Below are 27,747 nucleotides of genomic sequence, written 5' to 3' on the forward strand. Positions count from 1 at the left end.
TAAACCTTCCTAACCGAAACACCTACAGCAATAAAAACCTGGCCATGTTTCTAACCCTTTAGTACTCTGTCCAAAACTTTTAAAAAGATTTGGCATAAGATACACTTTAAAGTGGAACGAATGTTAAGATCTACCCATTCTATCCTACAAGGCCAGGAGGGCAACATCACCATTCGAAGTTTCAGCTTTTCTAGTTCTTTTGTGTGCTTTTTCCCAACTGAACAATGAATAAATATGTTCTTCTGGAACAGTGGAATTTACTCTCATTGACTGTTATTTTATGTTTATTGTTTAGAACATTTAACCCATCAAAACCAGCGCAGTCATTGCACACACAGAAGAATAGACAGTTTTTTCATGAACCTGAAGAAGGATTTTGGATGGTTATGGTATGACTTTAAAACTTTTTGAATCCACATAGACTTGTAAAAAGGCCACTCCTGACAAAAGTGATATTTTAGGTATAAGTGGAGCCTGCTAGGCTAAGTCAGCTCCAGCCTTTTTATATGAGAAATATACTCCATCATTGAGATCTCCTTACTTAAATTCCTGAATGTTTTGCCCACTTTGGAGTTTTAGGTGTTTCTGTCCTCCTTGTGTGTGTTGTATCCTGTTGCTTTCCCCATAATATCAATATCAATTATAATTGATCAATAATATCAAAATAAAAGAATAAATCCAACAATGAGAACAGAAAGCCCCAATAATGGCCATAGCACAAGTGGAGACCCAGGAACTCAAGCTCTGAGGTCTTACCAATAGAGACCATGAGAAATGAAAACAACTGTTAGGTGATTTAACTCTTCTGCTTCTTCAAACTGAAATATCACTTTTGTGTGGACTGACCCTTTAAATGTTAAATTAAATTTAAATCTTGGATATTTATCTATAACAGGGGTTCTCAACTCCAGTCCTCAGGACCCACTAAGGCTGGCCATACACTATACAATTTTCTTGTTCAACTTTCCTTTAGATTTACCAAAACCATGTAATATAGGGTCAAACCTAAACACTTTCAATTTGATTGCAGTCAGGCAGGCCCTTGCACTACATAGTTTAAGGTAAATCTAAAGGAAATTGAATAAGAAAATTGTATAGTGTATGGCCAGCCTAACAGGCCAGGTTTGCAAGATAACTGAAATACATCCCAGGTGATATTTGTTGCTCAGTGAGTGCAGCATTCTAGTCTGCATCTCCCCAAGGTAATACTTAACCACTTGCCGACCGCCGCCCGACTATATACGGCGGCGGTCAGCCCCTCCCAGGCAAAGTGACGTACCGGTACGTCACTAGCCTGGGAGCGAATAGGAGGCGAGCGCGCGCCGCCGGAGGCGTGCTCCCGCCCCCGCTCATACCCGAAGAACCCGGCGCTTGTGACCGGCGGACCCGATGTCCGCCGGTCACTCGCGATCGTCGAGTGGAGAGGGAGAAAGGCAGGCGGCTGATGTAAACAAAGCCCCCTGTCATTCTCCCCTGTGTAAAAGCACAGATCACTCGGTCCTGCTATGTAGGACCGTTGATCTGTGCTGTTACACACAAAGCCACATCCAATGACAGTAAGAAACATGCCCCTAGGGACACACTTAACCCCTCCCTCTCCAATAAAGTTAACCCCTTCCCTCCCAGTGTCATTTTTACAGTAACAGTGCATATGTATAGCACTAATTACTGTAGTAATGACACTGGTACCCCCAAAAGTGTCAAAAATGTCAGTCAAGGGTCCGATCTGTCCACCGCAATGTCGCAGTCCCGCAAAAAAAAAATCGCAGATCGCCGCCATTACTCGTTAGAAAAAATAAAAAAATAAAAATTACAAAAATCTTTCTCTTAGTTAGTAAACGCAATAACTTTTGCGCAAACCAATCAAAATACGCTTTTTGCGATTTTTTTTTTTTTCTACCAAACATATGTAGCAGAAAACAAGTTGGCCTAAATGTTAAAAAATTTTGATTTTTTTACATTTTTTTGGGGGGGAATTTCATATAAAGTATTGTTATTTTTGCAAAATTGTCGCTCTTTTTTTGTTTATAGCGCATGATCAAAAAATCGCACAGTTGATCAAATACCACCAAAAGAAAGCTCTGTTTGTAGGAAAAAAAAGGACGTCAAATTAGTTTGGGTACAGCGTCGCACGACTGCGCAATTAACCGTTAAAGTCACGCAGTGCCGAATCGCAAAATAGGGCCTGGTCAGGAAGGGGGTAAAATCTTCCGGGGCTTAAGTGGTTAAAATCTGGTCTGTTAGTGGGTCCTGAGGACAGGAGTTGAGAATCGCTGATCTATAAGCAATTTGTTTATTCATAGCAGATATTAAACAAAAGGTAGTAATGATATGATAAAAACAAACCGAAAGCGCAATCCATAGCGCAGTTAAACATTTATTACAAAAAAGATATATAAATCATTGCTCTTACATGTCATGTGGAAAAGTACAGTGTCCCAAAAGTATCAACAGCAGCTGGCCACTGATACTTATGAGGCGCTGTACTTTACACATGATATGTTAGTGCAATGGTTTATATATCTTTTTTTTGTAATAAAAGTTAAACAGTGCTATGGATTGTGCTTCGTGTTTGTTTTTTGATTTTTTTTTTTTCCAGTGTTCCTCTCCCCTATGAGGTTTGGAAAGCTGCAATATCTGTATAACTGTGCACCAACTTGGAATAGTCCCATCAGCCTTTCTTGATGACTTCTCTGTCTGGCTACCCTACTTTTTCTCTTCTGAAATTCTCACAATCATTCTCAGCAACTTCAACAACCCTTTTAATACTAACACTCCTGCTACTTCCAAACTTCTCAGTTTAACATTCTCCTTTGACTTGAAGCAATGGATACAGGCCTGTACTCACTCTGATGGCAATACCCTTGACTTTGTTTTCTCCCACCTATGCACTCCATGCAACCTCTCCAACTATCCTTTCCCCTCTCTAAACACTGCCTTATTAGTTTCACTCTCTCTCTTTTTAAACTCCTCTCGCTCCAACCGCCTAACGATTACCCATAGAAACCTTTGCCATCTTAACCCTTTTCTTATCTGCCACTGACCACCTCCTATGACAAAATCTCACCCCTGTCCTGCTCCAACCTAGCCATTGTCTACAACACTTCACTGTTCTCCTCCCTGGACACACTGCCCCCCCCCCCCACTACACACAGAATCAGGCGCCGACCCCCATACAACCTTGGCAAACAGATGACCCCAGAAGTCTGAAAAAACATAGCCGTGCTCTTAAGCACCTGTGACGGAAGTCTCAAAGATTTCAAACAATATAAATCTGCCCTCCAAAAATACAGGTCCTGCCTCCTCCCTTCCAAAAAAGACCTATTTTATCACTCTCATTAACACCTTATCATCCCGTCCCCATCAACTCTTCTCTACTTTCAACTCTCAACTTCGTCCTCCACTAACTCACTCACTGCCCAGATCGCCAATCAATTCAAATAAGATTAATACAATTTGTGAGGAGATCTCTGCTGTACAGATACCTTTTCTATTTAACACTCCATGTCCACAGGTACTATCATTACTCAACCTTATCCAACCCCACCACTATAGATGAGGTTGCTAAACTTCTTTCCAAGGTCCAGCTTACCACCTTCTCCCTGGACCCTGTTCCCTGGTAAATGCTACGTTCACCCTCTGGCTCTATTCTACACTCTAACTCGCTTCTTAAATCTGTCCCTCTCTTCTGGCATCTTCCCCAACTCTCTAAAGCCCCGTACACACATTAAGAAATTCAGAAGGGAAATTTCCTCCGACGACCAATCTGCCGATTTTCGGATTGTTAGTATGGTGCTTTCGACAGCCGACTCCGACTTTTCGGCTGACAAAATCCTGGTGTGCAAGCTATAAAATTTTTGTCCTCCGTCAACACACGGCCGAATTTCATCTCAGTACAGATTTCGACAAGGAAAAATCTTATGAGCAAGACTAGGCATGCTCGGAGACGAAAGAACACATACAAAGCAATCCAACACATGACATCACTTCTGAAGTAGAATTCTGTCGTACGGGAAAATTCTTATGAAAATAACCTCTTCACTTTCCACATCAGACTAGCATGCCACAAAAAACTGACGACAGATCGTTCGATAATCTGATCGTGTGTACGGGGCTTTAAGCAGGGGTGTTAAACTCCATTTAATCGTGGGCCGCATCACCATTATGGTTGCCCTCAGAGGGCCAGTTCTATCTGTAGCCCACCACTTTTAGAAGTCAAGAGCCCCCACCCTCCCTTATACCACAGTGCTTCCTCTTTTTCCATGTACTGCTGCTGGGAAGAAGCTAAAGGCAGAGCTGGGAAGCAGCAACTGCAGGGTCTGGAGGAGGGCTGAACTGGAGCCTATTAGACAAATGTAGCCCACATCCCTAAATAAGTAACACTACACAGAGATTCCCTCAATTGCGGGACATTTAAGAGCAAAATATTATGAAAAAAATCTATATTTAAGGTAGAGTAGAAGAGAAAGAAATTTCTCAAAACACATAGTAAATTTTATTTACCATCAAGAATTAAAAAAAAAAATGTAAGCTGCAGAAATGCTAGGTACATATAAACCATTTAAAATACAATGCGGTTGACATAGACACACAGAAAACTGGCAATTTGAAAAGCACTTGCTCAAAAACATAGGCAGCTGAGACCCAACGCGTTTCAAAATAATGAGCTCTTTCTTTTCCTCAGGGATCTATAAGCGCATATCTATGTATACAAGTCTAGGAAATAAATATAATCCCATTAAACAGATATCTACACCATTCTATGATTACAAATAACATATTGTACGCAGAGTAATTCTTTAAAGTTTCATCTGAACTATACACAGCTTCAAAAATCTCAGATATTGTTGACTCCTGAAACCGCATATAATAAAAACAGCCATACCAACTCATGTGAGGCTGCAATCGATCAAACACCCAGGTGTGCCACATATCGAAATTCAATATTCAAGTGTCCACAAGGGGCAGGGAAGATAGACTCTTCAACAGTATGCAAGATTTATGATGGATATAAATGAATTAGTGACTTAGACACTAGTAAAAAATCTTTAAATATTAATCGCCTAAGAAGGATGATCACACTTACAAATCCCCTATGAGAGGGGACTATGAATTGAGGCACCAGGACCAGTCCAAATATCCCACTGGGTAAAAATTGTTTGTCCGATGGGACCTAGTACTGTATTAAACATATATTATACCTAAAAATTCTTAAACCTTAAAGGCCAGCAGTATAAGCTGGAAGATGGCTGAAGTCAGCTGCCGAAGTCTGCTGAGTGCTGAGACCAGGGGAGGCAGAGAGGAGGCGGTGCTGCAGCTGCAAAGAGGGGTGCAGGATCTGTAGGAGGAGTTGTGTCCTCCTCTATGCTGCCAACTGCTGAGTTGGGGGGGTCCTCTCTACAGCTGTAGGGGGAAGCACAAGATCTGGCAGAGGAGTTCTGTCCTCTCTGCTGCCGTCTGCTGTGACAAATCGGGGGCGGAGATGAGGGAGATGCTGCAGGAGAGGTGCAAGGGCCACATGGAGGGGCCTGATTCGGCCCACGAGTCTTGTTTGACACCTGTGCTCTAAAGTATGCAAGAGTCACCCCCCCATTCTTAAAAATCCCCCACTGGACCCCACCAATCTTAACAACATACGCCCCATCTCCTTGCTCCCCTTTTTATCCAAACTTCTTGAATGTCTGGTCTACAACCGACTGAGCGACCACCTCACCAATATTAACCTTCTTGATCCCCTTCCGTCTGGATTTGGCCCTCTACACTCCACAGAAACTGCTCTCTTAAAACTCAAACGGTTTACTAATTGCCAAAACCAATGGACTGTACTCCTACTCCTGGACCTTTCTGCTGCCTTTGATATGGTTGACCACTCCCTCCTCCCCAAAAGACTCCATGCCTTTGGTCTCCGTGACTGTACTCTTTGCTGGTTGTCATTCTACTCATCCAACCGCACTTTTAGCGTTAATTACAACTTTACGTCCTCCTCTCCTTTTCCTTTCTCTCTCAGGGTCCTCCAAGGTTCTGTTCTTGGACCTCTCTTATTCTCAATCTACACCTCCTCTATAGTCAAATGATGGCCTCCCATGGCTTCCAATATCATCTCTACGCCAACAACGCCCAAATGTATCTCTGCTCCCTCATCTCACTCCTTCAATCTCCTCACTTATCACTAATTTACTAACAGACATATCAGCATGGATGTCCCACCACTTCTTTAAACTCCATCTATTCAGAACTGAGCTCATAATTCCCCCCCCCCCCCCCCCCACCTGCACCTTCCCCTTCCCCTGATCTCTCTGTCAAGAGATGGCACAACTATCAACCTGCCCCTGAGTGTCAAGGTTCTTGGTGTAATCCTGGACCCTGAACTATTCTTCCGGCCTCGCGTCCAATCACTGTCCAAATATTGCCGCCTCCAACTCTGTAACATCTCCAAAATATGCCAATGACACAACAAAGCTCCTAGTTCACCTGGTCATCTCTCGCCTCGACTACTGCAGCCCTCCTTCAGTCCATTATGAATACTGCTGCCAGGCTCATCCACCTTACCAACCGCTCAGTGTCTTCTACTCCTCTCTTTCAATCCCTCCACAGGCTTCTGCTCACTCAACAAATTAAATTAAAAGTACTAACAACTTACAAACCATCCACAACTCAGCCCCAACTACATTGCTAACCTAGTCTCAAAATACCAATCATTCTCCCAAGACCTGCTCTCTAGCTCTCTCGTCACCTCCTCCCATGCTCGCCTCCTGGACTTTTCCCGTGCCTCTCCCATCCTATTGATGTCTGATTTATCTCCTCTGCTTTGACAATCCCTGAAAACCTTCCTCTTTAGAGAAGCCTATTCTGCCCACACCTAACAACTATACTTTTATGTTCCCAATCAGCCTATCCACCACAGCAATTACCTTGTGTATCTCTTGACCCTCCCTCCTAGTTTGTAAGCTCTAATGAGTAGGGCCCTCTGATTCCTCCTGTATTGAATTGGAAACACAATTGGTTAGGTTAGAGAAGGTTTCAAGGGCACCGCATCCCAATTGTAAATAGGGATGGTTCCTGCTTCCTGTATTTAATTGTATTGTAACTGTACGGTCTGCCCTTATGTTGTAAAGCAAACTGTAATAATAATATGCTGACCAATACGGATTGGCTTGATATCTGCCTATCGATCATGTTGCTGTGCTACAGCTGGATTGATCCTATACATAGTTTTTAATGTTAATTGTAAAATCTATCCAGGGTTGGTACTGTGCAATTGCTGTATGGAGTTTTTGGTTATTAGTTATAATATGGTGACTGACACGTATCGTTATAAAATCTTCAGGTGGTGAAAAATCCAGTTGTAGAAAAACAAAAAGATGGCAAGACTGTTCTAGAGTACCAAGAAGATGAGTTGCTTGTAAGTATTTAATGGCAAACTTTTAGAAATTGCTGAATGCTAAATTTTTTTTCTTTTTCTTTTTTTTTTTTTTTTTGCCAAATTCTTTAAATGATAGTTTACAAACTGGCATTCTCATTCAGTGCAAATATTTAGTTTTGCCTTTATCTCCCATCCCTCCCCAGCATATACTTACACTTCCTTCAGCAAAGAGGAGCTTGTGACTGACTTCATGTAGCGACCCTGGATCAATTAGTGCCGTCACATGGGGACTCAATAGCCCTTTGTAAACTAGGACTTTGTTAATACTGGTCTTTCCTCCATTAGCGCTGGCTGAATGGAGCAGTGGGAAAGTGTTTTTTCATAAAGCACAGGTAAAGTCTTACTGTGGCCATAGCTATTGCTATGCAAAACACTCTGCTGGTTTTAGAACGCAATAGTTGACAGGTGAGATTCCTTCATCTGCACTTCTTCGTGTAGTAGGTGGGGGAATCTGTTAGATTGCTTATAATCTAAATGTGAGAAAATTATGCGTGTATTGCCACCTTCACTGAGCCCACGTTCATATTGATCTGATTTGACATGTCAAATCGGTGCCAATTGACGATTTCTGTACTACTTTTGGGGATTTGGGGGGGTGGGGCGATTTCCATAGACATCTGTGCAGGAACCTGCACACATGTCTGTGAAATCCTTTCTGAAGTCAATAAATTATCCCCATCCCCATGAGCATTAAAATAAACGAGATGCTTGCCCGTCTGTCATTTGGCTTTGTTGGTCCTTTGGACTCTAACCATACCTCCTTTTGAAGAGCCTCAGCTATGGGACCTGGTATACCATAATGTCATGTATCTTAATATTGCATTCTTTGTTGCCGATATGTCATGGTTTTATATACTGACACACACTGTTGTGGTGCGTCATACTTTTCTGTATGCTACCCCTTTCTTTTGTTTTAATATTTTGCTGTTTTGTGAAAACTCAATAAAAACTATTGAATACTAAAATAAACAAGATAATGACATGGCCTGTTAAAGTCATGTGCATAATTCTCCTTCAATCAGAGTGCTCTGTGGGATACTGCAGGCCCCAAACCACACCAAAAATTCAGGCTGCTGTGTGAAGATGGAGAGCATCTTCCGATATTTTGATTGGATGATTCCTGCTGTGAGCTTCTCTACAGGGCAATCCCAAGCATTTATGACCATTGGACTTTTGTTTAATGTGCACAGGTTTTTTTAAGCTTTTGAGTCACAAGCTACAGAGATGTGAACAGGAAGGTGTCCGCATTCTTCTCAGCCCAGGTTCACAGGGAGCCGTTTTTTCTTAAATCGTGCGAGTTCAGCTGAACTTGAATGATTTCAAGCCGACACTTCAGTCCGACTTTAGAAAGGATTTCACAGACATGTGTGCAGGTTCCTGCACAGATGTCTATGGAAATCGCCCCACCCCCCCAAATCCCCAAAAGTAGTACAGAAATCGTCAATTGGCACCGATTTGACATGTCAAATCAGATCAATATGAACGTGGGCTCAGTGAAGGTGGCAATACACGCATAATTTTCTCACATTTAGATTATAAGCAATCTAACAGATTCCCCCACCTACTACACGAAGAAGTGCAGATGAAGGAATCTCACCTGTCAACTATTGCGTTCTAACACCCTGCACCCACCATACATTGTGTGCCATGGTTGGCGGTAATGGTAGTTGTAGGATAGTAATGATTACCACCTTGGCTTTAGAGATTTGTTTTACTCTAAAGTGCATTCAGGAGAAATAATACCCTCACTATGTGTTTCAATGTATAACTCTGAATTTTAAATAGTTATCTTTTGTTCTGTCTTTTTATCATGGTGGTATTTAACTGCATAATGCATATGTACACTCAGGAATGTTTTCTATTAAAGCAAAATAAAACTGAAATTCTATCGGTACCATATGTGAAATAATCACATTATCAGCACATCATAGTTTCAGGGAATCCACACCCTGGGAAAGAAACAGTTGATGGTGTCCTTATGTGTCCATTCGCCAGGAAACCTGTTGAATATACACCGATAAACTATAACATTATGATCACTGACAGGTAAAGTGAGTACCATTGATTATTTCATTACAATGGCACCTGAAAGTGGGTGGGGTATATGAAGCAGCAAGTGAACATGTTGTCTTGAAGTTGAGGTGTTAAAAGCAGAAAAAATGGGCCAGTTTAAGGTTTGGAAGCCACTTTGACAAGGACCAAATTCCAATGGCTAGATGACTGGGTGAGGTGTTGACTTGGTCTTCAAATTCTCCAGATCTCAATCCAATCAACCATCTGTGGGAAGTTCTGGAAAAACAAGTCCGATCCATGGAGGCCCCACCTTGAAATGTAAAGCAGGGCTTGACAAATTTGCTTGAAATCTAGGAGCCAGCTAAAAAAGTTAGGGGCCAGTTTTTTCCACGCATGCGGAATGGACAGCTTTTGTCGGACTGGCTGCCATACACATGGGCCCAATGGCGGCCAGTTTTAATGAACCGGCTGATGTTGCCTGGCATTCCACCCGTGTGTACTTTGTTTACTTCTTCTGAGAGATATTAAAGGAAAACTCCAACCACCATGGCCACTTCAGTCAGATTTAATTTTGGCTGGTTACTGCTGGGTGCTGCTGGGTGTTGCTGGCTGAGTGCAGCTGGGTTCTACTGCTGGTGGTTACTGCGGTGGGTACTGAGCAGTGCTGGAGGAAGCATACAGAGCCAATGCTTCCTGTATCTCTCTTCCCACAGGCAGAGTGAATTTGAGATCACTCGTCCTGTGACAGGAAAGAGCCGGAACTACACAGGAAGCATCGGCTGCGTTCTGTCACAGCTGACAGACACCGCTCTTTCCCCTGACATCTCAAATCTCCTGCGAGGTGCAGGAGTCTCCCCTCACAGGAGACTTGGGATGTCTGGGGACAAGACCCCTCCTACTGTGTAACCCAGGCGCCATGCCGCTAATTCTAGTCGCCAATGCGATCTGGCTCCCGGGGTTTGTCAAGCCCTGACTTAAAGGACCTGCTACTTACAGCTTGATGCCAGATACTACAGCATACTTTTAGAGGTCAAGTGGAGTCCATGCCTCGATGGGTTATGGAGGTGATCATAATGTTATGTCTGATTGGTGTATGTTCCTTTGTGTAAGCTCTCCTTCCCTTGAGTAGTGTTGAACTAAAAAAAAAAAAAAAAAAGCTTAGCTTTCATGAAATAATACAGACCACTTGCTTTGCTATGTGTAAGCTGTGCTACCAAGCAATGCGATGTAGGGAAGAGGTGTGCACAGACACAACAATTTGTCTGAACAGGCACACTATCATTCATCTATGCTAAGTCCTGACTTGTAGAGCAACACAAACAATATTAAACCTTTCTAATGTGCTAGAATATGAACAACATTTAGTGAAAGTTACTAAAATTATGTTAATCTTATCAACAGAATGGTATATTGGACATAGTGTGTTCTTCTGTATGCTTTCACATTGTGAAACAAAATATACCTGTACTGAGATACAATGGAGGTTGCCATCATCGGTCTACTAATAATAAAAGTTGCTTGGCTGTCTCTGACTTTAAAGCCTCTTGGTCACTGACTTGGAACAAGCATGCAGGAAAAAAAATTCAGAGAAAAGCCACAATTCTTTATCATGATGGTTTTGGTGTGACTAAGAAACTACTGAAAACAAAGCATGAGCAGATCATCAATGGCAGCCTATATGTTTCTTTTCTGACAAGCTTTCTTGTAATCTTCCTAATAAGGTTTCTCATTTTTTAATTTGTTCACTTACAGGATAAAGTGTATTCCTCAGTACTTCAGCAATGCTACAAAATGTATAAGGTATGAGATCTTAACATTTCATTATACTCCAGGTAAACAAGGTAAAATATTGACCAGGCAAGAGTTTCCAAATAAATGACATGTATAAAAGGTATTGGAGGACGCATAATGCATAGAATGCATTAAGATTAAAAAACGTCTGCCTTTACAACTCCTTTAATACCAGTTGTTGCTAATATTAAAGTGGTTGATTGTAAACAATCACTTTGTACCCTTTCAGTTTAAAATTTAAATGAAAGGCAAACATTTGTGTATAGATATATAAAAAAAAAATATATAAAAACTGAAAGAGGAAGTAAACCCTCCTCTGCAAGTTGTACCTATAGGTAATCCTATGATAAGGCTTATCTATAGGTACTGTAAATATCTCCTAAACATGTACCGGGGTGGTGTGGTGAGTCCTGCGCTGTCTATAGAGAACGATTAAAAGGGGGTGAAGAGGGTCCCAGATGCTGCTAGTACCAGAACTGGTAACCATACAGTGTACAAATCATAAATAAGTGGGGGGTACTGCGCTTCTGGGTAGATAATAAATAAACTGTGCTTAGTGTCAGTGCCTGTCACAATAAAAGAAGGGAACTAAACCATGTGTGGGTGGAATATAACAAATAAATACATACTCATAGTAGGAAATCACAATGCTAAAATATTGATGCAACACTCTAAAAATTACATAAAAATCACTTAGTGTGCTGATAATATTATAGTGACAAATAAAGTGCTCAGGTGCATACAAATAAATAAATTAAAGTGTCCTCTGTGCTCCACACAAATACAATAGTCTGGGTGAGATATAGTCCAAAAAGTTGAGGTAAGCGTTCAGGTGGGGGGAAATAATCCACAGGTGCTACTCCTTCACCTGACACCGTGCTTAAGGTGGTGGGGTGCTTCTCCTTATCCCCTCTAAGTGTACTAGCCGCTCACCTTAGGATCTAAGGGTAAAAGCCTTAACATTAATCCAGGGGCCTCCTCTCCAGTCCTATCTCATGCTCCACTAGGGTCAGATATCTGGGCTGCTGCGGGTGGATTGGCTCCCTCTCCCTTTCCAGGTTCCCAGCGGTCACAATGAATCTCGAAACAAATGCTCAAGATAGTGCAAGTACGTCATGGATAACAGGTGCTTTATTAAAGTAAGAAGCCCTGAAGAAGCCACGTGACGCGGAAGTGGCGTAACGCGTAGGGACGTTCGGACCGGAAGTGACGCACATTGCGGAAGTGAGGACTGCAATCCCACTCCGACGCTATCCTTTGCGCTTTTCTTACTCAGCAAATGTGAGTGGTTTTAACCTTACTTTAATAAAGCACCTGTTATCCATGACGTACTTGCACTATCTTGAGCATTTATTTTGAGATTCATTGTGACCGCTGGGAACCTGGAAAGGGAGAGGGAGCCAATCCACCCTCAGCAGCCCAGATATCTGACCCTAGTGGAGCACGAGATAGGACTGGAGAGGAGGCCCCTGGATTAATGTTAAGGCTTTTACCCTTAGATCCTAAGGTGAGCGGCTAGTACACTTGGAGGGGATAAGGAGAAGCACCCCACCACCTTAAGCACGGTGTCAGGTGAAGGAGTAGCACCTGTGGATTATTTTCCCCCACCTGAACGCTTACCTCAACTTTTTGGACTATATCTCACCCAGACTATTGTATTTGTGTGGAGCACAGAGGACACTTTAATTTATTTATTTGTATGCACCTGAGCACTTTATTTGTCACTATAATATTATCGGCACACTAAGTGATTTTTATGTAATTTTTAGAGTGTTGCATCAATATTTTAGCATTGTGATTTCCTACTATGAGTATGTATTTATTTGTTATATTCCACCCACACATGGTTTAGTTCCCTTCTTTTATTGTGACAGGCACTGACACTAAGCACAGTTTATTTATTATCCTACCCAGAAGCGCAGTACCCCCCACTTATTTATGATCCTAAACATGTACCGTTTAGGAGATATTTACCTTACATGCAGCCAGTGACATCACTGGCGCATGCGCTCTGAAGGAACGACCGCTGGTGCCGTTCCTTCAGAGCCCTGTGCCGTGATCGTCTGCTCCCGCACGCGTGCGCGGGAGTGACGTCACCGCGGCTCCGGCCAATCAGATGGCCGGATGCCGCGATCCCGGAAGACGGGCGACTGAACATGTCGCCCGTCATAGAGGTAAGCGGGCGGCACGGCGGGGGCTCGTTCTAAGGTAAGTATTTCATAATGAGCTAGTATGCGATGCATACTAGCTCATTATGTGTTTCTCTTTCAGGGTTAAAAAGGAAAGAATTTCGGTTTACAACCTCTTGAATGTGATCACATTCCCTCTGTTCCCAGCTGCATAATAGCTGGGGGGAGGAGAAGCAACAACACCCTGATCTTCCCAGTGATAGGCTGTACGGGGGGGGCGTGTCAGGACAAGTCTGATCATTGGAGGAGAGCAGCCTGAGTTCCCAGCAGAGCTAGAGAACTGACCATACTGTGCACTCCTGCCTAGTGTGATCAGTTTTTATTAGGCAAGCAGAGAGACTGGCAGGAACACCAGGGATTTCACACAAAGGAAGCGATACAAAGAGAATGAGATAGTTTTTCATACAAATACATGGTACAGCAGGCACATCAGGAATTTGGAATGGTGGGGTAACAAATACTTTAAGTATACTTTAAATTCACAGTTGCTGGATAGAGGCTACAGTCTGGTAGTAAAAATGAAAGTATTGCATTTCATGATTACATGTTTGAGAATATACGGGGCATGACAATTTAATTCCTGGACAGACCGTGACATAGCACTATGGTGGTGGGATTCGTACTCAAGCTTATTCTAACTTGCACTCGCCTGGGTTTCAGACCAGTTGACTGTCTTTACAGAGTAGTTGAAGCAATAACACTTCTGCGTTGTACTGTTGTCGGCAAAAGTGTGAGTGAAACTTTAGCTTTAATTTAACAGGCCCATGGTAAACATTCCAGAAAGAAATAGCGTTTTGGAATGGCATAGGTGGTTTGAGGAATGGCAGGAAGATGTCCATGATGATACAAGACATGGGCAACCAAAAAGGCAGAGGATGCAGATGTGGACTGAGTGCAAACCCTCATACGCTCATGCTGGTGTGGTTTTTTTATTTTCTGTTTCTGTTAATCACAAAGGGATAGTTCACTACAAATTCATAGAACATGGTACAACAGTCAGCCAACTTTGTTACTTGGAAACTCTCTGAAAAGGTTGTGTAATCTGTTCGGAGGAAAAGACCAGAACTCTGTCCTGACAGATGGTTTCTCCACCAAGACAATGCTCTGCACAAACCTTTTTTTTTGTTTGTTTTTACTGTCTATTTTGGGAATTAAATTATCACACCTTGTATTTGGTACACATGCCTTTTTATATTTGACTATCCCTACCTTGAGTGCCGGGTCACACTTGTGCGATGCGGGAAGGCTGCGAATTCGCAGCCTGTTCCCGCATCGCAAACGCACATCTGGCAGTTCACACTGCCGTATGCGATACGCTGGGGGTGTCAATGAAATGTTAACGACACCCCCAGTTTGATCGCATATCGCAGTGCGATCTGACAGTTCGCACAGGATCGGATCGCACAAGTGTGAACCACTGTGCGATCCGATCCTGATGCGGCTGAAAAAATGCCTCATGTGCGACTTTTGTGCGGGTGCAGTGCAAATTCAGCCATACAAAGTGTATGGCTGAATTTGCACTGCACATCCGATCGCATGTAATGAAGGAGCAGTGCGCTCCGATATTACATGCGATCGCCGCACACGCTATAGTGTGAACCGGCACTCATGTGCGAGTTTTGTGCGGGTGCAGTGTGAATTTAGCCATACAAAGTGTATGGCTGAATTCGCACTGCACATCCGATCGCATGTAATGAAGGAGCAGTGCGCTCGGATATTACATGCGATCGCCGCAACACGCTATAGTGTGAACCGGCACTAAATGATTTTTATGCTTCTCTTTTAGCCAAAAATTTAGCAATTTCAAAAAAAAAAATAATACATTTATTTGGAGCTCACAACTAAGTTAACGTGTACATTTATTTTCTTTCCCTGTGCAGCTATTTAATGGAACATTTAACAAGTCTATGGAAACTGGTGGGGTAGTATTGCTAAAAGACAGATTGGAGAAATTCTTTCATCGGGTAATTATTTATTTACCGTATATGTGTTTCTGTCACTAAATCAAGTAGTGAGTTGTGATAACTTAAACTAAAACCTACACCTGGCGAACACATGGCAAAACAAAGGATTCACTCTGCTATAGGGACCCTTACTTTTACACTTCCTTTTTTCCATCCCCTGACGCAGGTTCCTTCGTTCCTCTGCCTATGTGAAGGAGGGGGGGCGTGTCATTTTCCTCCAATCAGCTCTCACAAAGTGTAACTGCAGCCTCTTCTCTGCTGCTCACAGATGAGGAAGAGATTTTTAACACGATCTGCACTTTTAAAAGGGAGTAGAAGACTGTAGTTAACTTCTTCCCGATCACCCGCCGCCTTTGTACTGCGGCAGGGTGGCTCTCCTGTGCAAACCGACGTAGACCTATGTCATATAGTTCATATTCCTATCGCACACCTTCCTGGTTTGTAGGCTCGTGTGTACTGGGTGCTGAAGCAATCACCATTCGGCAACTGGATAAGTTACAAGTACATACATATTCGCCAGCACACCAAGGATCTTGCAAAAGCAGTCCAAAAAACTTTATTCAAGATACGATCACATCAAAAAATGGTGCAACGTTTCGGAGCCGCACAGGACCCCTTCGTCAGGCATGTCACATGCCTGACGAAGGGGTCCTGTGCGGCTCCGAAACGTTGCACCATTTTTTGATGTGATCGTATCTTGAATAAAGTTTTTTGGACTGCTTTTGCAAGATCCTTGGCGTGCTGGCGAATATGTAGACCTATGTCAGTCGCGCACGGAAAGCTAGGGGTCGAGCGCTCGAGGCCGCCGATGGCGCGCTCCCACCCCCACTCGGCAGCGGGGAAGCTGAAGCACGGGTCAGGAGGCTCCAATTGCCGCCTGACACCCGCAATCGTTCCCCACTGAGAAGAGAAGAACGGGCAGCTATTGTAAACCCAGCTGACCGTTCTTCTCCCTGGAATGATCACAGAGCCCCTGTGTTCCTTCTATATAGGAATACAGGTCTTTATGGTCATTTTAGAAGCCACACCCCCCCACAGTTAGAATCACTCCCCTACGCTCACATTTAACCCCTTGATCACTGACAGGGTTATCCTCTTCCCTGCCAATGACATTATTGCAGTAACAGTGCATATTTTTAGCACTGATTACTGTAGTAATGTCTCTGGTACCCCCAAAAGTGTCAAACATGTCAGTTAGGGGTCTGATCTGTCCGCTGCAAAGTTGCAGTCCCGCAAAAAATCGCAGATCGCCGCCAATGCTAGTAAAAAAAACAATAAAAATGACCTAAATCTTTCCCGTAGTTAGTAGACGCAATAACTTTTGTGCAAACTAATCAAAATACGCATATTGCAATTTTTTTTTCAAAAATATGTAGCAGAAAACAAATTGGCCTAAAATATTAAATTTAGATTTTTTACATTTTTTGGAGACTGCCATATAGCAGAATTTGAAAAATATACATTTTTTTTTCAAAATTGTTGCTCTTTTTTTTTTTTGTTTATAGCGCAAAAAATAAAAATCGCACAGGTGATCAAATACCACCAAAAGAAAGCTCTATTTGTGGGAAAAAAAAGGACATCAATTTTGTTTACGTACAGCGTCGCACAACTGCACAATTGACCATTAAAGTAACGTAGTGCCGACAAGGCAAAATAGGGCCTGGTCAGGAAGGGGGCAATTCCTTCTGGTCTTAGTGGTTGAACAAGTAAAACTTATGTAGGAGGATTTGTTTTTCATCTCTGTGTATCACCTGAGAATGTTCACTTCACTGGGTATATGTTAGATCAATATTGCTGTTGAAATCTTGCCATGCCATATTTTGTACTCTGTTGGTCAATGCATGTTTTTGCTTACATGTTTTTTACTAATTAAAATCTACTTTTATGCATCAGCGACTCCCCTTCATTTAAAGTCCCATCTGGGCCATTTTTCTTTTTCTTTTTTTTTTATTTTATTTTTTTTTTATTGGCCTCCGACTACCTTTTGGATTTTAAAAGGGGACATCAGTTCTACTGGGCAGAGACCAGAGGGGGCTATGTATTGAGATAAAGATGGAATAGAGGCAGTGAAGAAGTAAAGGTTTCTATAGTATAGACTTATAAAGAAGAATGTAGATTATTTAGGAGACAAGAGTACAGAAAGGTTACGTACATGTAAATAGACAAAATATTTTTAAATGACAAACTGAAGAACCTTTTAGACAATGTGAGTGACTTTGATTTGTGTTCTTCATCCCACAGTATTTACAGACATTACACATGCAGTCTTGTGATCTGCTCGATGTGTTTAGTGGCATCAGTTTTTTTCCATTGGATAAGATGACTTACCTGAAAATCCAGTCATTCATTAACAGGGTGGAAGAAAGTCTCAGTCTTGTGAAATACACAGCGTTCTTGTACAATGACCAACTGATATGGTAGGTCAAATATGCTGATTATTTTTATTTATGATTATATGGTGTAGGTTTCACTTGTCCTGCAGTAAAAGCTTATTTGTATGCAAAAAAAAAAGTTAAAATGTAACTCAAGGAAGGATTAGAAGCCTTTTTTTTTATTTTTTATTTTGTTTTTTGGAACTTTTTCCAACCTAGATAAGAAACTGTTTCAAACTGTTGAAATATACTGTCATCGATCATACAGATATGCAGATAGTTCTTCCATCTGTATAAGGGCATGCCTATCAGTTATCAATTTACAGATTGAAGGGGCAGTCATTGACCTCCAATGTCTAGGGATAACAGACCTAGTAACTGTAGAAGAATGTAAGTAGCCCCTTCTTCGGGAGGCGTAACTAGAACCTTCAGGGCCCCAGTGAAAGAAACCATGAAGGGCCCCCCTGATCATTGGTCCCGGGGGCCTTTTATTATGGGCCCACAGCAGGACCTTTTCACACGTTCTGCAGCATTCCTATTCCTACATTGTTCCCCGCATTCCAAAAAAAGTTTTTAGAGACACTTTTTTTTTTTTTTTTCCTGTGTCCAGAAGGCCACTGTAAGTGGAGCATGTACTTGAATTAGGAGCAGAGCATTTATTTATTATGGTAGTGGTTCTACAAAAAGCATATCATTAACATATTCACTTATTTGTTGCAGGTGTATATATATATATATATATATATATATATATATATATATATATATATATATATATATATATATATATATATATATATATATATAATGTGGCTGTGATGGGGTGTCTGGGGGGGGAAGATGCTGGCTGTGATGGGGGGTCTCTCTGTTTTTGGGGCTTTTTCTTTTGCTGTTGCTGTAATGGAGTGTATCATCTCTGGGGGAAAGATGCTGGCTGTGAATCTATAAATAGATCGAACACTTTGGACCAGTATCTAAAAATAGATCGAACAGTTTGTACTAGGATCTAAAAATAGATCGAACAGTTTGGACTAGGATCTGAAAATAGATCTAGGATCTAAAAATAGATCGATCAGTTTGGACCAGGATCTAAAAATAGATCGATCAGTTTGGACCAGGATCTAAAAATAGATCTAGGACCTAAAAAAAGATCGAACAATTTGGACCAGGATCTAAAAATAGATCTAGGATCTAAAAATAGATCGAACAGTTTGGACCAAAATCTAAAAATAGATCGATCAGTTTGGACAGGATCTAAAAATAGATCGAACAATTTGGACCAGGATCTAAAAATAGATCTAGGATCTAAAAATAGATTGAACAGTTTGGACCAAAATCTAAAAATAGATCGATCAGTTTGGACCAGGATCTAAAAATAGATCTAGGATCTAAAAATAGATCGAACAATTTGGACCAGGATCTAAAAATAGATCTAGGATCTAAAAATAGATTGAACAGTTTGGACCAAAATCTAAAAATAGATCGATCAGTTTGGACCAGGGTCTAAAAATAGATCTAGGATCTAAAAATAGATCGAACAGTTTGGACCAAAATCTAAAAATAGATCGATCAGTTTGGACCAGGATCTAAAAATAGATCTAGGATCTAAAAATAGATCGATCAGTTTGGACCAGGATCTAAAAATAGATTAGGGCTGAAACAACTAATCGATTAATGGGACAACTAATCGATTAGTTGGTCAGCCGATTCGTTGTCCTGCATACAGAATGCATTATTTGTTTACATATCAGAAAATATAGTGCAGCCCACATACAGCTCAGTACACCATCCATACATGTCAGTAGATGGCAGAGAACTTGTGAATGTGTGAGGAACAATGCCTCATGGGAAATGTAGTCCTGGGCATGAGAAGGAACCAAGTGATTGTAAAAGGCAGAGGTTTTTTTTACCTTGCTATAGAGACACTAGCTGTTTCTAAGGGGTCTCCACGGGTGGTGCTGTTTTGCGGTGGGGGTCCGCAGGAACTGCTGTTTTAAAGGGCCAGCGCTCCAAAATTTTTTTTTTTTCAGTCTCTCTGGCTGTCACGGAATGGTCCACGGTGCTTCGGCGCACCCTGGTGGCGGAGTTGGCCTCTCCGACTGCCCTTGACATGTTGGATCAAGTGACCCAGGCCGTGATGCACCTGTGTGACACGGCCTTGGACGAGGCTCCCTTGGTCTCACGGCTGTCTGCGGTTGGGGTTGCGGTCTGCCGCATTATTTGGCTAAAAAGCTGGTCGGCTGACCACGCTTCCAAAAATACTTTGTCTGATGTCCCTTATGTGGGTAGTCCTCTTTTTTGGGTACACTCTGGATGAGTTGATTAAGGGGCTTACGGGGGTAAGAGTACCCTTTTGCCTCAAGCCTCTAATGGAAAATCCCCTTGTTGTAGGCGGGGTCCTTCTTTTAAAGCTCATTGTGGGTCCTTTCGTGCCTTGGGGGCACAGGATAAAGGAAAATCCTTCAAGACCTCAGGTGGTCACAAGAAGCCGTGGTCGGGTAAGCCCAAGGCCGGTTCGGCGGCCCAGTCCACCTCTTCCTGAAGGGACGCCCTCACCCGTTTCAGGGGTGGGGGACGTCTGCGTTGTTTTCAGGAACCCTGGTTGTCCAGAATTTGGGACAGGTGGGTTCACAAACTGATTTGTTCAGGGTACAAGATCGAGTTTCGATCTCGCCCCGCAGACAGGTTCTTTACATTAAATCTCCATCTGACTCCCGATCGTCTCAGAGAACTCATGGGGGCGGTACAAGATCTTCTCTCCCAAGGAGTCATTGTGCCAGTCCCTTCACGGAACAGGGTTTGCGGTTTTTATTCCAATCTGTTCACGGTGCCCAGAAAAGAGGGCAAGGTGCGTCCAATTCTGGACCTAAAGTCTCTGAACCGCTTTGTGAGGGTACAGAAGTTCCGGATTGAATCCATCTGGTCAGTGGTGGCGTCGTTGAGTCCCGGGGACCTCCTGGCCTCCATCGACTTGAAGGATGCGTATCTGCACATCCCTATCTACGAGGGTCATCAGAGGTATCTCCGCTTCGCTGTGGAAGAGGAGCATTATCCGTTTGTGGCGTTGCCCTTCGGTCTCACTTCGGCTCCCAGGGTATTCACCAAGGTTTTGGCTCCGGGGCTGGCTTTACTGTGATTAAAGGAGATTGCGGTCCTCAGTTATCTGGATGACCTCCTGTTAAGGTCGAGCTCGTGGGGCACTTTGACGAGCGATCTGTCAGTCGTGGGTCAGACGCTCAAGGCGTTTGGGTGGACCATCAACTTTCAGAAGTCGGCTCTGACTCGGTTTGCCTACCATACCTGGGGATGGTCCTGGACTCCGCTCAAGCGAAAGTCTTTCTCCGGGAGGACAAACTCTGGACCCTGCAGGGCGAGTTCAGTTCCCTCAGGGACAACGATCTCTTCTCTCTACGGGCCTGTATGCGGTCCCTGGGTCTGATGGTTTCGGCTTTCGAAGCCATCCCGTTGCTGAATTTCACACGAGAACTCTGTAAGCAGATATTCTTGCCAGGTGGGACAGAACGCCTCAGTCATTGGACAGGAGGATTTCTCTGAGCCACCTCGCCAGATCGGAACTTTTGTGGTGGCTCCTGTCACCAACTCTGGCACAAGGCAAGTCCTTCCGGCCTCTGCTGGACTCTGCTCACCAGGGATGCCAGCCTGTCGGGCTGGGGTGGAGTTCTGGGCCCGCTTTGTGCCCAGGGGACGTGGTCGGCGGAGGAGGCTTCCTTACCGATAAACGTCTCGGAGCTCCGAGCAATCAAACTCTACCTGTTCCATTATTCAACTCGGCTTCAGGGTTGCCCGGTTCGGGTACAGACTGACAACGCCATGGAAGTGGCTTACATCAATCACCAAGGGGGCACCAAGAGTGCTTGGGTGGCCAAGGAAGTGGCCGAGAGCCTATCTTGGGCCGAGACGCTCCAGCAGACGTCCTCTGACGAAACGTGTAGGGCGGAGTCCATTGCGTCATAACATCACTTCCGGTTTCGGACTATCCAGCCGTGGAACGCGGAAGCTTCCCGGCGAACGTTCTACACTGATCAAAGGCAGCCTCACCGTGAGTCACTACTATTTTTTCTTTATTGCGCATAAATGTATACTGCATCATGGGGCTCCCCTCTCTTTTTTCTATGTGAAACCGCCAGCCTGTGCCTGCTGGGCCGAGGAGAGGAACCCCCGGGATATACACATAACCTGCCTACCACGCTAACAGGTTGTATATTTGGTGCGACACCTATTGGCCACACAGGTGATTGCAACCTTTCATTTATCATTGGGAATTGCCTTACACCTTCACTACTATATCACCAGGAATTCCCCTTCTGGACACTATTTTGTTTACAATAACTATACACTATTTATTAGTTTCTGCACTGTAATAAATAGTATTGGAATAAATTTATCACTTATTTTGGAATTTGTTTATTTATTTATTTATTTATTTTGCACATTAGCACCTTTCGCACAAGTTTACCACACACAGTAAGATCAAACCGATCCGATTGGATTGATACGTGTGCTGCACTTAGTTTATTTTATTATATTTCATTGGTGTCACTCCCTTTTTTTGGAGTTTATTATATGAAGTTTACATACAATTTCACCCCGACACTTGATCACTTATCGGTAGCGCCGCATCAACTTCTCTTGCACTTTATTGATTTTTAACCCCTCGGGGTTTGGTTGTTGGCTGCTTACACCTATTATTTATTCACTATCACCGCACACTCCATAGCGCTGGTCACCTCTATCTTTCCTATAAAAATTTATCATCGCCCCTGGAGGGCGTATTTTGGCTGGTGCGAGTCGCAGGGGTTTCATCCCTGCTCCTTTTTGGTGGGGAGGATTTTGGCCTTCCTGCAGGAAGGTGTGGATCAGCGTTTGGCGCTGACCACGATAAAAGGTCAGTTGTCGGCCTTGGCCATTCTTTTCCAGCGTCCCTTGGCGACTAATTCCTTGATTCTCACCTTTATTCAGGGGGTGCGGCATCTGGCTCCCCCAAGGAAGGCTTCTTTGCCTCCCTGGAACCTGGATTTGGTGTTATCCGTTTTGCAACGGCCTCCCTTTGAGAACATCAGAGAAATACAGTACCTCTGCCTATGTTGTCCCAGAAAGTTGCCTATGTTGTCCCAGAAAGTTGCCTTTCTCGTAGCTATCATGTCTGCTCACAGGGTGTCTGAGTTGGCGGCTCTGTCTTGCCGTTCGCCTTATCTGGTTGTTCATAGGGATAAAGTGGTCCTGCGACCCAACCAGTCTTTTCTCCCAAAGGTGGTGTCGTCTTTCCACCTCAACGAAGATATTGTGTTGCCTTTGCTTTGTGCAAAGCCCAAGCATCCCATAGAAGTTGCCTTGCATTCCTTGGATGTGGTCCGGGCGGTCAGGGTTTACCTGTCTGCCACGGAGTCTTTTAGGTAGTCTGATTCCCTGTTTGTGCTTCCTGAGGGACCTCTGAAGGGTTTGGTTGTGTCCGCGGCAACCATATCTAACAGACAATTGTTCAGGCCTATTCAATCAAGGGTCAGGTTCCTCCTTTCCCTGTAAAGGCACATTCTACTAGACCCGTCAGTGCCTCTTGGGCGTTTCGCCATCAGGCTTCTGTGGCTCAGGTGTACAAAGTGGCAACCTGGTCGTTGGTGCACACTTTTGCAAAGTTTTACAAAGTTGATGTGCTGGCATCTTCGGATGCTTGCTTTGGCCGCAAGGGTTTGAGTGCGGCGGTTGTTTGAAGAGACTTTTTTCCTGTCTCTTCCTGGGGTGTTTTTTTCTTATTCTGGGTCCTGTTTAAGCTTTGGTTGCCCTGTTGGCTCAGTTTTTTTTCTGGCCTGGTTGATGCGTTGCCTTTTTTGGTAGGTTGCGTCTTCCCCACCCCTTACGCCTGCACTGCTTTTTGGACGTCCCACTCGTGAAGGTTATGGTAAGTTCTTACAAAAACTCTATTTTTTTTTTTTTTAAATGAGTTTACCTGAAAGGCCAGACTACTGGATTAAAGCTATACATAAGGTGATATTTTTTTTGCAGCTGAACAACAGTCTAGTGCACTACTTGCACTAGACCTCTCACAATGTGCATTAGAAGCTGCAACAGGTCAGATAGAGCTCATCTCATTTCCGGGCAAGAGGATCCCCAGTCTTTCCTTCCTTCTTTCCTTCCCTGGTCAGGTTTGTATTGCTGTCTGTGCCCTGTTGGGTAGATTTATCCTCTCTATTTGTCCTCTTTGTTGTAATCACTGAGGGTGAAAAAAATCCCAAATTGAGGGGAAACCTTCCAGTGGAGACTGTAGTTCGGGTGACATCCAGGATTTCCTCTCATTTACCATTTTGGATATAGGACAAAAAGTGAAGGGAAATCTGTCCAGTGGGACACACATGGCCGAACTGACCAATATTATAACCCTTCCCTACTCTATCCAAAGATGGGGAAAAAAGTTCTCACTTTTAGTTTTACTTTTACTCCCCAGCCTGTCTGCCCTTGGGTAGCCACTTTATTCCCTGAATTTCTGTATAGAACAACTATAAATCAATAAAATGTTTCTTCACAAGTGGATTTACAATGAAAAATGATGACATACTCAAACCGAGTCTTTAATGCTTACTATATTTTTGAAGCAGTCGCTGTTTCTTTGGCTGGGTGTTTATCAGGTTTACAAGGATTGCAGAGCAACCAGGAGAGGAGCAGTCAGCTAACACTGCAGTATTTGTACATTTTTTAATGTCTGTGCGTGGTGTCATTACACAGTAGGTAGCCTCGGCTTGAAGTCTGTATATAGCTCTATACATAGGTGATGGGGACAGAAATATCCACCTGTCACTGTAGCCAGCTCACTCTCTCAGGTCATGTATCCTATTTTTGAAAAGGAATGAGTTGCAGTAATAATTTACAACCCTGGGGTAAGTTGGTGTGAAGAGAGGAAGCAAATAGATGTGTGACTTACCATTCTTCAGCACTCTTGTCTGAAGAGCGACAAGGTACGCGTGTTAAATTTTACTCGTCCTCATTTAAAGAGTATCTTTTGCAAAGCTAAAATCTCACAAGCCATTGATGGAATCTAAAAAGAGATAAAAAGAGATAAAAAAAATAAAAAGAGAAAAAGCTGCGCTAAAAAAATGAGCAAGCATACATCAACTGAATGACCAATGATGTCTAAACAAACTTCCTGAAGCAGCAAACCTCATAAACATATAGCGACTGCAAATCACATAGAATATAGAGCAATAAATGGTGCAAGTTCATAACATAAATAAGATCAGAGTTTGCGGTGCAGTGATGGGGAAGAAATCGATATCCAGTCACCCAGTGGTCCTAGGATAGTGTCACACTCATCTCCTTACCAGAACCACCTCCTTGTGGATTTTATCTTGGGACTCTGATCTTATTTATGTTATGAACTTGCACCATTTATTGCTCTATATTCTATGTGATTTGCAGTCGCTATATGTTTGAGGTTTGGTGCTTCAGCAAGTTTGTTTAGACATCATTGGTCATTCAGTTGATTTATGCTTGCTCATTATCATCATTTTTTTAGCGCAGCTTTTTCTCTTTTTATTACTTTTTGTGTGGTCTCACTTTTATAGCTGCTGATCCCTTTCTTAACACTTAGCGCGGTTACATTATTACATTTTCATTGATGGAATCTGCCTTTCTTTAGTTCAAGGACTTGTAAAGGCAGAAACTTTTTTTTAACTTAATGCATTCTATGCATTAGGATAAAAAGCCTTCTTTGTGTAGCAGCCGCCCCAGCACCCCCTAATACTTGCCTTAACCCCTCTATCCAGCGATGTCCACGAGTCCATTGGCCACCCCGGACTCTCTCTCTTGTCTCTCTGAGACACAGCAGCTGCACCATTGGCTCCCACTGCTGTCAATCAAAGTCAGTTAGCCAATCAGGAGAGAGGGGACAGGGCCAAATGGCAGCTCCATGTCTGAATGGACACACAGAGCTGCAGCTTGGCTGGGGTGCCCTCATAGCAAGATGCTTGCTGTGGGGGCACTCGACAGGAGGGGAGGGGCTAGGAGCACCGAAGAGAGACCCGAAAAGAGGACCAGGGCTGCTCTGTGCAAAACCAACTGCACAGAGCAGGCAAGTATAACATGTTTGTTATTTTTATAGAAAAACGAGATTTTACAATCACTTTTAGTCCATAAAAGTGATATCATTTTTTAGCCACATAGGCTCGGCCTCACTTCAACAAAACAGGCATCAATCGGATCGCGATCGGGCTTGGGTAAGTATTTAGGGGGGGGCTGCAGAGGAACTACTATTAAAGTTTTTTTTCTCTATCATTCATTGACGGACGCAGTCCTCTGATCCATATCAGTAGGGTTATACTGCCCCCTACAGGAGTAGGACACTAGGCAGAAAAAAAGTTCTGGCCACGCCTATGGGCAGTCCTGGAGGGTGCACCCTCTCTCTTCCTGCATAGGATGTCAGTTTTAATCTGCCTAGTCAGGAGTAAGGACCTTGTTCCTTGCTGGGATCTTTGGTCCTGGCATTTAAGTATTGTTTTCTGTAGAATTTTTTTAGCTACCCTTTTTTTCCTGTGAGATCTTCAAGCAACTATGCCGGACTGGGCGACGGGCTGGATATCTAGATTCAGTGGTCACCCCAGTCTGACCAGTGAGTGCGTGCAGGCCTTAGCTCTGCGCTGGGTTGGCCGCGACATAGTCCCACTGGACGGGAACTGGGCTCGCCAGGTCGCACACGACAGGGTCTAGGCCTATGTCGCAGCGTTTCTATTTGACCGACAGCCCCCACACTTCAGTGGAGAGGGGCCCTATCAGGAGATGGGGCCCGTCTGTGTTCCTGGTACAGTGAGTAAACGTTAACACCCCCCCCTCTTCCCTGGTGGATTTTTGGGGATGACGCGGGTCCCTCCCAGGTATGGTCGGACCCACACACTGCTGGGTTTCCCTCTGTCCTGTTGTGCCCCCCCCCCCTCCCCACTACGTGGGGGACTGTTTGGCCCTACCTGGGGCTGAGACCTTGTTTGCAGGCCGTATGGGGGGCCGGGGAGCGCGCCGTCCGCGGAGCTAGGCCGATCGTGCGGAGGGGGCCTCGGTGGGTTCCTCCAGCTGAATAGTGTTAGGAGGGATGGTGGGGGGGTCCCCCTGTGGGTCCTTGTTGCTGCTTTCCTGCGCGGGGCCACCATTTTCTTGTAGCCTCCTCTGCTTCTATCCCCACGGCCATCCTGGTACACCCGTTTTTGGCCATTTTGCAGCGTATTCTTTGCTGTGAAGGCTGGTGGGTGTGCCTGGAGGCATTTTTTGGTGGGAGGAGCCCCTCCCTTCACCCTGGGCAGCTTCCTGGCTCACTTCCTTTCACTGAGCCGTCGCTGAGACCTCCCTAATCCAATTGCTTATCTGGAGACAGTGAGTTACTGAGGGTAGTCTGTCTGTCTCTCTCTCTGTGGGGGTTCATTAGCGCGTGCCTGTCCTCCGAGTGGCGCTGTGGGGCCGCTCTTTTAAAAAAAAAAAAATTAATTTTTGTAATTTTTTTGCAAAATTTGCTGGCGGGTTCTTCTGGTTCAGTATGGAACCTGCAGGCCATGTGTCCCCACCTGACCCCCTCACGGAGGCCGCAGGGCCTTCCAGTTCTCCACTGTCCATCAATGCATTTTTAGCGGTTCGGGAAGCATTTGGGCACAAGTGGAGGTGGCCTTGAGAGAGGTTTGCTGAAACGTTTCCCCACCTACCCCTGCCTCACCTGACGTCTCGGATCTGAGTCTGACTCTGTTACCTCGCGCCCTGTTTCCTAGGATAATGAGGATGACATTTCTACCTCCCCTGCTGCGCATGATACAGGTGCTGGTGGATGCACTGGTTGTTTCAGTGCGTGACTCCCTGCAATTGGAGGACACAGCGGCGGTTGCGCCTCGGGTGCAGGTGGCATCTGGCGCTCACATGACATCCGGAACTGCTTAATTTGCTAGCATGTTAATGAAGAATGGGACTGTCTGAGACGTTCCTCTGGGGTGTCTAAGCGGCTGCTAGACGTT

The 27,747-nt window shown here is 43.9% G+C and overlaps 1 protein-coding gene across 1 annotated transcript in view; it reads left to right on the forward strand.

Annotated features, from left to right (window-relative positions):
• The window catches only part of CCZ1 (CCZ1 homolog, vacuolar protein trafficking and biogenesis associated), a 110,115-nt gene that overhangs the window by 18,543 nt on the left and 63,825 nt on the right, over positions 1-27,747 (forward strand). Inside the window, exons 4-8 of the mRNA XM_082262086.1 lie at positions 296-389; positions 7,328-7,402; positions 11,189-11,236; positions 15,297-15,380; positions 17,622-17,797. Of these exons, the coding sequence (XP_082118212.1) occupies positions 296-389; positions 7,328-7,402; positions 11,189-11,236; positions 15,297-15,380; positions 17,622-17,797 (477 nt within the window). The remainder of the gene's footprint in view (positions 1-295; positions 390-7,327; positions 7,403-11,188; positions 11,237-15,296; positions 15,381-17,621; positions 17,798-27,747) is intronic.

This window comes from Pelophylax lessonae, assembly GCF_965119305.1.
Source record: "Pelophylax lessonae genome assembly, chromosome: 6".
Lineage (NCBI taxonomy): Eukaryota > Metazoa > Chordata > Amphibia > Anura > Ranidae > Pelophylax > Pelophylax lessonae.